This window comes from Leishmania martiniquensis, chromosome 30 (assembly GCF_017916325.1).
Source record: "Leishmania martiniquensis isolate LSCM1 chromosome 30, whole genome shotgun sequence".
Classification (NCBI taxonomy): Eukaryota; Euglenozoa; class Kinetoplastea; order Trypanosomatida; family Trypanosomatidae; genus Leishmania; species Leishmania martiniquensis.
In genome coordinates, this window is record NC_090165.1 from 779,777 (window position 1) to 792,423 (window position 12,647).

Genomic DNA, 12,647 nt, shown 5'->3' on the forward strand with positions numbered 1-12,647 from the left:
CCCCCGCATACGTATCTCCAACGCGATCGCTGTTGGATCGGGACGTCCTTCCTTTCCAGTCATTCGCACTGCCGCTGCATCCCCCCCACCTCTTTTCCCCTTTACCGCGGACGCACAACGACGCTAAGACTGTTGTCTGTCAGCGACTCTCTATCTCTGTGAGTGTGGGTGTATGCGAGTGTGAGCGCCCCCACGTCTTTTTCTGTTATCGCTCGATCCCCTCCATTCCATGGTGGCCAGTCAAGTAAATGGATGAGCGACGCTCCCTCTCTAACCGCTGTGCCATCGGCAGAGGGACGCGGTGCACTCCTCCAGGGAAGACTTGTATGCGCTCCCTTTGGATTGTTGCCTGAGTAAAGAAGAGAATGACAGTCGCAAAAGAAGATGCCAGTATGATGGGCATTGTGAGATCATGGCACTTCACGTCGTGGCTCTGTCCCGCGAATCCACATACGCACCATCCGTTTCCTCGCCAGTTGGCACGTGCCGCCGAGTTTGCCCGAGGCCTTACGCCTCATTTCTCATTTTTCCTCCAATCTCGACGCTGCTTCGAACACTTCAAAATGAAAAAGAAAATGAAAATGAGAAAAAAAACAGAGCGAAATGACGACTCTGACCCCCCATCACACCGCCGTCTTTGATCTCGGAGCACACACGTCATCATCCGTCCAGTCTGCCATTCGACGTGAGCTAAACCGCACTCCTGACCCTGCGGCACACCACGCGCTCGGTCGTGCGCCGCGGCAAGGCGCCGACTCGGTCGCCCCAAGAACGGCCCTTGCCTCACACGCCACCGACACCGGCCCTGCACGGCGCCACGCCGCGCATGCCCCCCCGCTCGCAGTGTGGCTCAGGCTCCCCGCACCAGCAGGCAGTGAGAGGGCTGGGCAGCACATGCGCAAGCCACGCGGACGCGCTTGCCCCACCATGTGGATGGCACGAGCGTGCTCATTGTCGCAGGCCGCCTCGACGCGGCGACGCCCAGCCGCCGGCACCCGTCGCGATGCGCCGCTCTGGTCACCCCCTACGCCGCAGGCACTGGACCCTGTGCCACGGCCAGAGGTGGGTCAGCATTGGCAGGGCGCACGAGGGGGATGCCCGACTTCGCCGCACGGAGAGTGAGGCGAAGGTGGCTGCGGGACCCACCCCCCGGGCGATGTCACGCACATAACGTGTGTACTCACCGCCGGCAGGGACCGTTTGAGAGAGGAAACCAAACAAAAACCAAACCAAACGGAAAAAAACAAAGATGAGTACGTGAGTGACTGCACCGAGGGTAAATAAAAAGTCTCGTAAAGAAGCGGCAGCCGTCACCAAAAAAAGGCGAGAGAAACGCATGATCAAGATTGGGTTAGGGATGAACAAGAGGGAGGAAGGACGCTCACGAGCCCCACGCGAACATACAAATGTGTAAATATATATATATATCTCAAGAGGGGGGGTAGAGAAGAGTGGTGCACAGGAGAAAGAGAATGAGAGAGAGAGAGCACACAGACGCTACGAGTTGCCCGGCTTCAGGGCCTCCTCACACAGGGACCCATACGTACCGCCAGCTGCACCGGCAATAAATAGGCCCCGACGAGGATACGAGAAGCGAAAAACAATCGATAGGGCTACTTGAGGGAAGGAGTGCGCTCCTCTCCCCCTCGCACACCTCTCTGTCAGCATAGTAGAAGGAGGAGAAACCAATTTGCAAAGCAATAGCAAGCACAGCGAGAGAGAAAGAACGAGAAGGCAGAGCAGAAGACCTGATGAGATCGAGAGCAGCAAAGAAAGGAGTCTATCCAGAAAACACGAAACAGCGAAGCGCGTAAACGCAGCAGACAGGCGTTGCTCGCACGCAGAGAGACTCACCGAGAGGGCAGCAAAGACGAAAGGGAAGAGAAGGAGCGAAAAGGTACGCGTACACGAGGCCCATAACGCGTAAGCCGGCACCACGACTGTAACGAGCGAGCACGCCATGCAAGAAGACGATAGAGGATGAATGGAGGAGGAGGAGGAGGGGAGTCAAAGTAGCAAAGAACGCGGAGCAAGAGTGAGAGCAAAAGCGAGAGACCAACACAAACATTAAAGCGGTAACGAAGAGCAGATAGAATGGAGTTGCTCAAGCGAGCGTAGTCCATAAGCCAGGAAAGTGTCGGGGTGGACACGCGAAAAAAAAGGTATCGACGTGGTTTTGATGCTGAATAGCTGAGCAGAAGAAAGGTTTTCGGCCCTCGAGTCTCCGCATGACATACTCAGGCTAACAAAGCGAAAGAAAAACAACGAAAGAGAGAGAGAGCATTCAAAAGAGAAAGAAAATCAAAGCGTCACTGGGGCGAAACGAGTGAGTGAGACGCTGGCGCTTAGATGGAAGTCGCTGTGGGTGCGTGCTCAAACGCGACAATCGCACCACAAGCCTGTTTGTCGCACATGGGAATACACCAGCGCCTGTGCCTGCCTTGACGCATCTTCGACTCCGAAACGGAAGCTGCAGCGCATGTGCTCACAGGAGGAATGGTGCGGGTAATATAATTTGAAAGCGAAAAAAACGTAAACGTTAGCGGTAGGCTGACGGCGTAAAGGGAAAAAAAAAGAAAGTCCGTTACCGAAGAGGATCAAGGGAAATCCGAAAAGAAAGAAAAACGTGCCCCAAGAAGCAATCTCCACTACGCACGGTGCGGCTCTCGGCTACTCACGATTTTGAACTTTCTAGCAGCCGCTCTCAACATAGCTGCTGCGTCCTCGTTGTCGCGGCGCTCCCGTCAATCTAGCATGGCGCTTTATACTAGTGCGACGGCCACACGACTCTTGATCCAAGTGTTCCGGCAATCAAGCTTCTGTTCACAGAGACACGTTGTGGAGCAAGCACACGAGAGCCGTCGACGCTGAGGTCACCAGCGCCTGCTTCACCAAGAGGCTTCTCGTCGCCCTCGCGGAGCGGAAGAACAATCTGAGGTGGCTCTACATAAACAGCATCGTGACAGGGGCTGAACGCGCTTACCGAGCCGGAGTTGCAGCTTGTGTACGTCGCCTGACTGCCGTTGACACTCAGAAAGCTCTTGTGCTGCGAGCCCGTCAACATAGGTGAAAGTGTTGACCCCTGAGACGTGAAGGAGTCGCAGCTCATGTTGACGGTGTCAGGGGCCAGTATGTACTGGTGCCCATTCTCCATCACCATAGTGGCGCTCGCGGTAGGATTCAGCCCGGATAGGCCCGGCTTCACAGCTGCCTCCGTTGTCTGCATTGGCATGTTCACCAGCAGCAGCCGCGCCGACTGAGCAGTGGGAGCAAAGTTGTAGGCCGGCAATGAGCCGGGGAAAGACGATGTAGGGATGAAAATCTGCTGCCCACTTCCACCGAGGGTGTAACAGTACCCCGGTGTCGGTTGCAGCAGCTGGGGCGGCATGGAAAAAGACGCCGTCGGAGTCGGCTTCATCACATCCGCCATAGCCGACAAGAACGGCTGAGGCAGTGGTGGTGGTGGTGGCGCATTCGCCAATGACGAGCCCAGCATGGCAGCACCGATGCCACTCGTGCCGCCACGACGTGGCGCGGCCGTGCTCCTTGAAGAGGGTTTCGCTTCCACAATTTTGTTGGAGCTGAGGACGCGGCTATGGGTGCCGCTATTCTCGCCATTTAGCGCTGTGGCAGCGCTTTGAAGCGATGCGCAGCTCTCGTGATGGCTGTGCGGAGGCGGAAAAATGCACCCGCTGTTGGGCGCGTGCGTCTGCGCTCCGTCTCGGCGGCGCCGGCGCTCCCTCTTGGCGTCCTCACTGTCTTCAAACTTTGCCAGTATCGGCGCCGAACCGTGAAAATAGGTGCTGTTGCCGTGCAGCTTCGACAGAGCGTTCTTGGCATCCTCTATAGTCTCGTACTCGGCGTAGACGACCCACACCGGATTGCCATAATGGTCCTCACGCATGGCAAAGTAGATCAGGTTGCCGAAGGTTTTCAAGAAGCGCTCTACCCTTTCCTGCCCGACGCTCATTGGGATATTGCGGATGTACAGCGCGTTGCTCTCCTCGATAAAAATTTTGCCGTTATGGTTGGAAGGGTAGATCACAAGAGTGAAGCTGTGACCACAGGCACGCGTCATCTTCCGATTCATAGCCTTGTAAGCTCGCGCGCCCTTCTCCTCCTCGTCAAACAGCACGAAGCCGAATCCCTTGCTCTTGCCAGTCGACGCGTCCAGCATGATCTTCGCGCTCGATGGGCTAAACTCGGCGAAAATGTGCAGGAGGTCAGCATCGTTGATGTTGCGCGGTAACTTTGCCACAAACAAATTCTGGAGAGACATGGTTTTCTTCTTCGTAGGAGCGGGATGCCGAGCTCGCCTCCTGTGCAAAAAAAAATGTGATGGAGAGGAACAGAGAGAGAGAGAGAGAGAACGTTTGTGCGTGTGCACAAGTGATATCAATCGCTTTTTCGTTTATGTTTCTGAAGCAGCAGCTACGCAGATGGCAATTGCCTGCTGAGAAGACGTAAGGTACACTTACAAAAAACAGACACGCGCAGGACCTCAAAGAGAGACTTGAAGAGTCATACAACAGGGCAGAAGAAGTGCGGGTGAACGTGGCCGCTGCGGAGAAGGCCCAGTGCAGCCTTGAGAGGGACGTAAAGCAGAAACGAGAGCGAAAAAGGGAAAGAAGAAAAAGGAAAAAAAAGAGCTTCTCGATGCTGCTGACTGCTTGGGTGCAAGGGGCTGGAAAGAGAGGGGAAAAAAAGAGCAAGAAAAAACGAATCGTCCGCTCTCGTTTTTTTTGGCGAAGATGCAAAGCGACACCGAAAAGGGAAAGAAAAAGAAAGGAGTGAGAGGAGAAAGTGTATGGGAGGGGGAAGGGGGGGTGAAAAAGCTGAACCGAAGTGAAAACACCAAGCCAGGCAGAGATCCGCGTGAGCGCACGCACGCACTCGCACAGCTGAGCGAAAAATACAAGAGGACGCACACACAAAACCACACACAGGAAGAAGGAAAAAAAAGAAACGTGTGGCACAGATTACGTACGAGCGGGCGAGTGTGCGTGTGGCCTCCGAGACGAGGAGAGGAAGGGGAGAGGACACAAAAGGGCCAACGGAGTCGAAAGACGCAAAACAAAAGAGAAACAAACAAACAAAAAAAAACGTCACGTGAACTTTACGATCCCAAGTTAGAATCGCAGCGAAAAAGGCGCAGAAAACAAAAAGAAAAAAAGAAAGCGCACACGAGAAATCCGCGAAGCTAAAGGAGACGTATGACCGCAGCTACAACGAAGAAAAAATAATAATACAGCTTAAATAGAAACGAGATGGGAGTGTTTCGTTCCCGGCAAGTGCTTCCGATTCCTATCGCTCTCCTCTATCGATGCAGCCGTCGCGCACGGGGGCAGCGAGCGCTGCGTATCTTTTTTGCTGTTGCTGTTGTTGTTCCTTTTCAAATGCCTTACCGGCTGGTGGCAAGTACAGGAGAGGCGCCGATAATCCTAAAGCTCGTATGGGAGGTAAGGGAGGGAAGGAAAGGGGGGAGGCGAAAGGGGCCCTGGACAGGCTCCAAGATGAAGAGGGAGCCAACAAACGAGCAAAAAAGAGAGCTCCAGATATGAAAGTGATAACCGAGAAGGAAAAAAAAGATACAAAGAGAAGGGAAGAGGAAGAGGACACCAAACACAAAAGCGAAACGCTTAGGCACCGTCACACAAGACTCGATGAAGCGCACCCCCGAAAAGAGGGAGAGGGAAAGAAAAAGAGAAAGTACAAGGGCACTAGGGAAGTTGGGAATCAATCGAGCGATTGACGCGCAGAGAGAAGCTGAGTGAGTGTCGGGAGGAGAGGGGCTAGATGAAGAGAGCAGCAGCTTATCAAAAAATGAAAATATGAAATTCAGTGGGGAGGGGTGAAGGTCGAACGAAAGAGAGCGATAAGCTCGAGACGTTTTGGTTGTTTTAGGGGCTGAAGAACGGAAAGCGAACGTCAGCAGCCAACACCGCAGCAGCAAAGGCGAGCGGCGCTGTTACGAGTGTGATAAAGGCACGAGAGGTACACCAAAGAGGACTTGTGTGCGTGTGTGTGTGTATTGGGGGAGGGGGACAGCAAAAAGTACCAAACTCGGCCCTTGTTCCAACACAAGTCTTTTGGGCGTGTCGAAGGAGAGTGCACTATGCTCTTGTAAAGGCCGTGGTAGCGACGCGAGCGCGCACGTTTCGACGCTCAGTTTCTGCTAAAATGGAAAATACGCAGCGAGGTGCTCTCCAGGAACAAGCACAATCCCATAAAGTTCAACGCGTGTGTTCTGTGAGAACGCCTACGGAGGAGCACAAGCGATCAGAGGAGAGGGGGGAAGAAGAAAAGAGGAGATAAGACAAAGGAAAAAATGATGATGGCGCCAACAAACAGACCGCTGAATAGCCGACACGAAGAAACGGTAACAGAAATGCACTTCTGTTTTTTTTGCTCTTTGTTTGGTTTTGCACCTCACTCGCTTTCCGTCTGCGTAAGTAATGTATGGAGCATTCACAAAGAGAGGGAGGGAGAGAGACACCAGGTGAAACGGCGACGAGCTCTTTGAGAGAAACAAAAAACGAAAAACAAAAAAGAGACGTCTATCACGGAGTGATACGAAAAAGAGAAAAGGCCTCCTTTTTCAAACGGAAGGAGTGCACAAGGGATAAGAGGGGGCAGCAAAGTGATCCTTCTTTTTTTTTCGTTGTCGCCCGTAAATGAAGGCGTGAGGGGGGAGGGAGATGATAAAGCGGCTGTGTGAGCTGCTTTCTCTTCGCGCGCTTGCGAGACGACCGAAAGGGGGGAAGAGGAGTGCTTTCCTCTTGAACTTGTTCGTCAGTACGACATAGAGCCACCCGAGCCAGAAGGCAAAAAAACAGAGACACACGAAAAAAAACAGAATGGCTAAGCGAGGAAGGGTTTAAGTCGGAGGCCGAGACTTGAATGATTCGCAGCCGATTGAATGGCTAGAATAGATAGAGCAGGATCTCTGAAACAGAGAGAACAAAAACAGAAACACGAAAGAAGGTAACTCTGAGTGCCCAACGATGTCGATAGGGAAAGAGCGTGGAGGGTGCAGGGTGAAGAGGGACCGTGCACGACACGAGGGGGAGAAGAAAAAAGGGACAAAACAGAACGAAGCGCAGGGAGTGAGGAAAGAGGAAGGAGGAGAGAAGCACGCGAGTCTTTTTAGATTTGCTTTCCTCTTACACAGATCAAGCAAATGACAGGAGCAAAAAAACGTAATATATATATGTTTTTATTACTAGGGTTGGAGTGCGCTACGCTAGAGATATCTGTATCTCACCCTTATTGGACGGGGTAGAGGGACGACGATGATTGGGTGATGTTGCTTCAGAGTGGCGGAGCGGGACCTCCTCTGTAAGAAGCGAAACGAAAAAGGAAACGGACACAAAAGATTTTTGATGAGTTGTCAAAATCAGCTTTCAAAACGTTCTCCTATCAGATGTGTCGACTCGTTTCAGGCGCTTCTTTTCCCTTGCTCCAACTTCTGGGTCCGAGCAGCGACGACACGAACGCGGTAAGAACACTCTCTCTTTGTCAAGCCTCTATTGCAGGATAAAATCATGCAAGCACCTCTCCGCCAGCTCACACAGACGCAAAACAACAGAACAAAAGACACTTCTATCCCACTCCAACGAAGTCGTTCAGGGGGATGGTCAGTGCGTGTGTGTGTGCAGAGGGGAAAGGAGGTAGAGAGGAAAGGGCGCAGTACTCTGAAAAAAAAAAGATCACAGCTGAGCTAAGGTGCAGTGGGCGCTACTCCTCTTTCCACGGTATGTTGCGGAGCTGCTAAGTTTTTTTTCCGTTTGTCAAACTTCGTTTCCGTTTTCTTTCTTTTGATAACCTTTTGTTTTCGTTGTATCGTCGCTCTCTTCGCGTGACCGACGGCGCGTGCAATACTCTTGTGATATCCTTGTCGGTTGTAGGGCTTTCAAATAGACTTTGTCGGAGAGAAAGAGCGGCGGTGACAAAGATGTGAAGTCGAGTAGTACGTGAAGGGGCGTGTGTAAGTGTTATTTTTGAAGGGGAGAGGAGGTTTTAAACTTCAGAGAAGAAGCAGCGATGAAGACGTTTCTGTTTGGTGTTTGCCTTTTGACAAAAAAGCGACAAAACGTCGAGGAGGAGGGAGAGGAGGGGAGGGGATGAAGGGCACAACAACAACAAAAAAAGAGGGGCAGAGAGAAGAATAATAAAAGACGAGGAGGGCTTGGGCGAGAATGGATAGCGGAGTGACTGGTGGTCTGTAAGGAGTAGTCATGTCATTCTGTGGGCACGAGGTGTGCATGTGTGTGTGTGTGTTCGGGGTGTGGGTAAGAGCCCCCGAGGGAGGGGGAACCATCTCAAGAAGGGGTACATGCACGTATGCGTGCATGCCAGTTTCATCAGGCGTCAAGTGCAGATGGAAGGGAAGGGTGGAGGGGGAGGATGACGAAATAATGAGAACGAAGGGAGGCGGTGTGCGCACCGTCTTTACGCAGCGTTAATCGAAGGAAACCACATAGCACAGCTTGCACAACACATGAACGGTTTCCATTTGCACGGAACGCCTGAAGCTGAGGGCATCCACCAGGAACTTTTCGGCCTCTCGAAATGAATGACAGCTGAAGCACACTGCGCTCCCCGTGGAGTAGACTTACCCCAAAACGGTGCATCTCATGTATACGGCGGGCCCTGGCCGTCGGGCAGACTCGCGACCTCAAACACTAAGAAGCCCGTCACTCCCGACAGGCCACGACATGTCCAGCGACTTGTCCACGCCCTTTTTCCGCATCCCGCCTCCCTCGGCAGCAGAGGAAGTCGTTAGACTTCTGTTATCATTCGCTTTTTTTACTTAGGGTGGGGACCTTTTCGTGCCGCGCAACGAGGCAGAGCACTCGAGCATTGAGAGAAAATTACATCGAGGCAAGCAAGCGAAACAAGACCTCAACAACAAAAGAACAGAAGGTCCGCCACAGCGGATATCCTGTGGTGTCCCGCATGAAATTCGCTCATCAAAAAGGAATGCACTCGTTTCTTGTTCATGCACCGCATGCGCACAGCGAACATGGGCGAAGGGGGCGAGCAGGCGGGAGAAGGATGGCAAAAAGGAGGAAAGGTCGCGGTGACAGAAAGAATAGCGTCACGTAAGAAAAAATCGAAAGCGGAAGGAAACAAAACGGAAGAAAACGCCTCCTCCCCCTCACCCCCCAATCGAATAGGGCGCATCCGCCTGCCCACTGACAGCGCATTGCAATGGGCCGAGGAATGAGGTTAGGTGAAAGACAGCATCAAAAGCCAATCCGCATTTTTCTTTTTCTTATTCGACACACCGCCCCCCACCCATCGACGACACGCAAGGGCGACAGATGCACAAACACACACACACATACAGCCACCGTACATGCGCCGCCGCTGCACTGCGGTTATGCCGCGGAGGCAAACTGGCAGAGAAGGGCTGGGGGACCTTCAGCCCGTTTCGATTTCATCGCCCGCAGCGCGGGATGTGGGCAGTCCGCGACTACGCTCTGCGTGACCGCAACGCAGTGAAGGCATACCGAACGAAAACAGTTGGCGGATGCGTCTGCCTGTGACACCACCGACGCCACCCAAAAGGGAGCACCGACAAACGTCATCAAGAGGCACGCGTCGCTGCAGCACAGCTCCCGCCCCGGTCTGTCCGCGGACGCCACACGAATCCAACAGTATACTCAGGGGCGGCCCACCGCTTACAGACTGCGTGTTGGTACACCTCTACACAGAGTGAGATCTCGAGCCTCGGATGGCATCTCTGAGATATGGTCGGCATCATCAGCAGGGGAGGGAGAGGGAGAGAGCCAGATGAATCGAACGCCCGAACAAAAAAAATCGTTGTGGAAGAAAGGGGGGCGCTTGAACGCTTATAAGAGAAGGGAGCAGATAAGGAAGACAAAAACCCTGCAAGATGACGGGGATGGGGATGAGGAGTGATTGTCGGAGCAGCACAAGTACGAGCCGAAAAGGCGTGAAAAATACAGAAGAGGTGATGCACAAATCGGTACGTGCGTGCGAGGCTCGTAAATGCAGAGGCGAAAAGAGATGCCAAAAGAGCGAATGCAACACCCTACACGTTTCATCGAAGGTGAGAAAGAAAGGAAGAGAGCGCCAATGCGTGGTGTAACGGACACTGTACGTGTGTGTGTGTATGTGGGGGGTGGGGGGAGGAGAGTGTCTCCCGGAAAAAAAAGAAGTGGCAACACATCAAGGATGCACCAGCGAAGGGATGACACACGTGTCGGAGTGCATGGCCTTTTGCTGGGCAACCAGATCGACACCGGAACGAGTGCCTTGTTTAGCTTCGTGTGATTGCTTCACACATAGCGTATGAGAGCAGCTTTTCGCTTTCACGTTGTCCTACCCAATTCGTTCGTTGTTAGCATTCCATAGGCACTTGGGCCTCTTGGCCGTGTCTCTTGCACACTCGAACGCGTTTACAGGCAAGGGGGCTCTTCACCTTTTCAAGTGGTGGACCTTCGGTTATTCGAAGGGAAAAGAAAAGCTCTTCAGCGCGACAAAAACCGCTTCTCCTCATGCGTTTCGACCCCTCCAACAACAAAAAAACGAAAAGGCGTGCAGCGGGTTTTCGAGGAAGCTGACGACTGTGGGTGTCGTTGCCGAGGGGACAATGGCGGGCGTGGCTATCGAAACTTCGCTCTAACTAGTCTGCCGTGAGCCTCATCTCCTCTGACGGGAATATGTGTCCCCCGCCAAACAATGCAGCAGCGTAGGCACCCAGACAGTGCCCCTCATTCTCGCCTCGAAAAGATAGCAAGAGCTCTCGGCCACAGCGACGGGCGCGTCAACGCACGTAGCAGATGCCTTGCAAGGGGGAGCTGGAGGACACAACTACCATTGCAGATATCAGCAACACAGGATTCGGCCTTCTTCATGGAGTGGTTGATGTAGCTGCTGCGGCGATACGAACAAAGGTTGTAGGAGGCGCTCAATGCCCTCGGGATGGATCAGCGTCTGCAGGCACGTGGCGAGGATATGCTATTGAGGCCGAATGCTGCGGGTTTGAGGAGCTGAAGAACGTAACGCGCAGGATGTCAAGGTTCGTGCGCCAGAAGAGGCTGTGATGCAAGTGTTCTTCCTCTCGCTCACCCCGTATGAGGCTCTGACAAGGCGGACGACCAAGAGTCGGGATAAGAGGGACGCGTTTGCTCGAAGGGCGAGAAAAGGATGCAAAGGAAAAGCTTTCGCATGCGTGAGGAGTAATGTGGCGAGGGCGTGCATCCACGCACACGTTTGTGCACATGCACAAGTGCGGGGGGGAGAGGGGGAACACTTCCTCAGCCGTCGCGACGCGAACAGCGGCGATCATCGCCATGGCACCAGCGCCAAAGCGCCGAATGTGTGGGGAACATGAAAGACAGGAGAAGCGAAGAAGAAAAAGGTGTGGAAAGAGGGATGAAGGGACACGAGCAGGGGAGAACAACATGACAGCAGATGCCGAATGCACCCCATTCATGCGTTTGCAGATGTAGGCGCTCTGTTAGGCGCCGGTCCAGGAGGACATAAGATGCATAAAGGAGAGCCATTCCAGAGCTGGCGCTAGTTTGGCTTCTCATGCGAGGCGTGGCTGTGTCGGCGCGCGTGCCTTTGTCAACCCTAGTCCGAGCAGCCAATGCGCAGCTGAAAGGGCTGGGAACGCGACGGCCTCTTCTCCTCCGCTCCACGCTGCTTGAGAACCGCGAACGCGCGCACCGGTGCATACGTGAGACGGCGGCGGCGGCGGTGGTGGTGGTGGGGAGGGGGCAGAGCGATGGAGAGGCCGAGAAGATGCGTTACGAGTCCCATCGTCCTCTTTACGCCTCCTGCACCAAGACAGGAGGTTTGCTGCGCATGCCAATGCGCCCTCTTCCCTTTTTCTTCGTCGTGTGCGTGCGTGTATAAGTAGAGTCGGTCCTTTTTTCCTTTCCTCTCTTTTTCTTCCCGTTTTAATACTAAAGCGTCGAAGGAAACGCAAAGAAGAAGAAAAGGCCGGCCCCTCACTCGCACTCACACTCAAACACACACACACACACAAAGAGAGAGGGGGTGGGTGTCGAGGACAGCCATAGCCAAACAAGAAAAACAAGCGAGAGGAAAGGGAATGAAACGGAAGCAACAGGCGGCGGGGCCTGAGGGCAATAGAACGGGGTGAGTGGGGGGACGGGGGGGCGAAAGGGGAGGCCCCAACGGTCGGGCCACCTGGTCCATATTCACGGCTTTCTTTTGTGTGGTTGTGTTTGTGTTTGCATACACGCACCGACCCCCTGAGCGTAGGTGTCGAGACCGTTTTCCTCTACCGTTTTCCTTCACTGCATCTCCCTTCTGTCGTAGAGTAACTGGGCCTGTCGCAGGCAGTCTTTTTTTTTATTTCCCCATTTTCTCGCGTGTGGTATGCCCTTGTGTTTTCCCTGGTGCATTGTGAGTCGTCCGCCCTCCTACTTCATAACTGGCTGAGCCGATTTGCGGAGCGCGCCTACCAAAATGCATCAGAGAAGCGGAGCCCGAGAAGATACACGTACACCCGCACACCAGCAACCAAAGACACGAAAAGTGGCAGAACAAAATCACGCATGCGCCACACAGCCGGAATGGGGTGGGGTGGGGAGAGAGCCGGTAAAGAGAAAAAAGAGGCGCAAAGGGGCATGCTGCTGCGGAGC

At 53.6% G+C, this 12,647-nt stretch overlaps 1 protein-coding gene across 1 annotated transcript; it reads right to left on the minus strand.

Annotated features, from left to right (window-relative positions):
- Positions 1 to 2,767: 2,767 nt before the first annotated feature.
- LSCM1_03837 (uncharacterized protein) lies at positions 2,768 to 4,279 on the minus strand (the record flags this gene model as incomplete). Its single annotated transcript, XM_067321370.1, has 1 exon — positions 2,768 to 4,279. One exon carries the CDS (start codon positions 4,277 to 4,279, stop codon positions 2,768 to 2,770), a length of 1,512 nt encoding a protein of 503 aa, XP_067176738.1.
- Between the last annotated feature and the right edge of the window lie 8,368 nt (positions 4,280 to 12,647).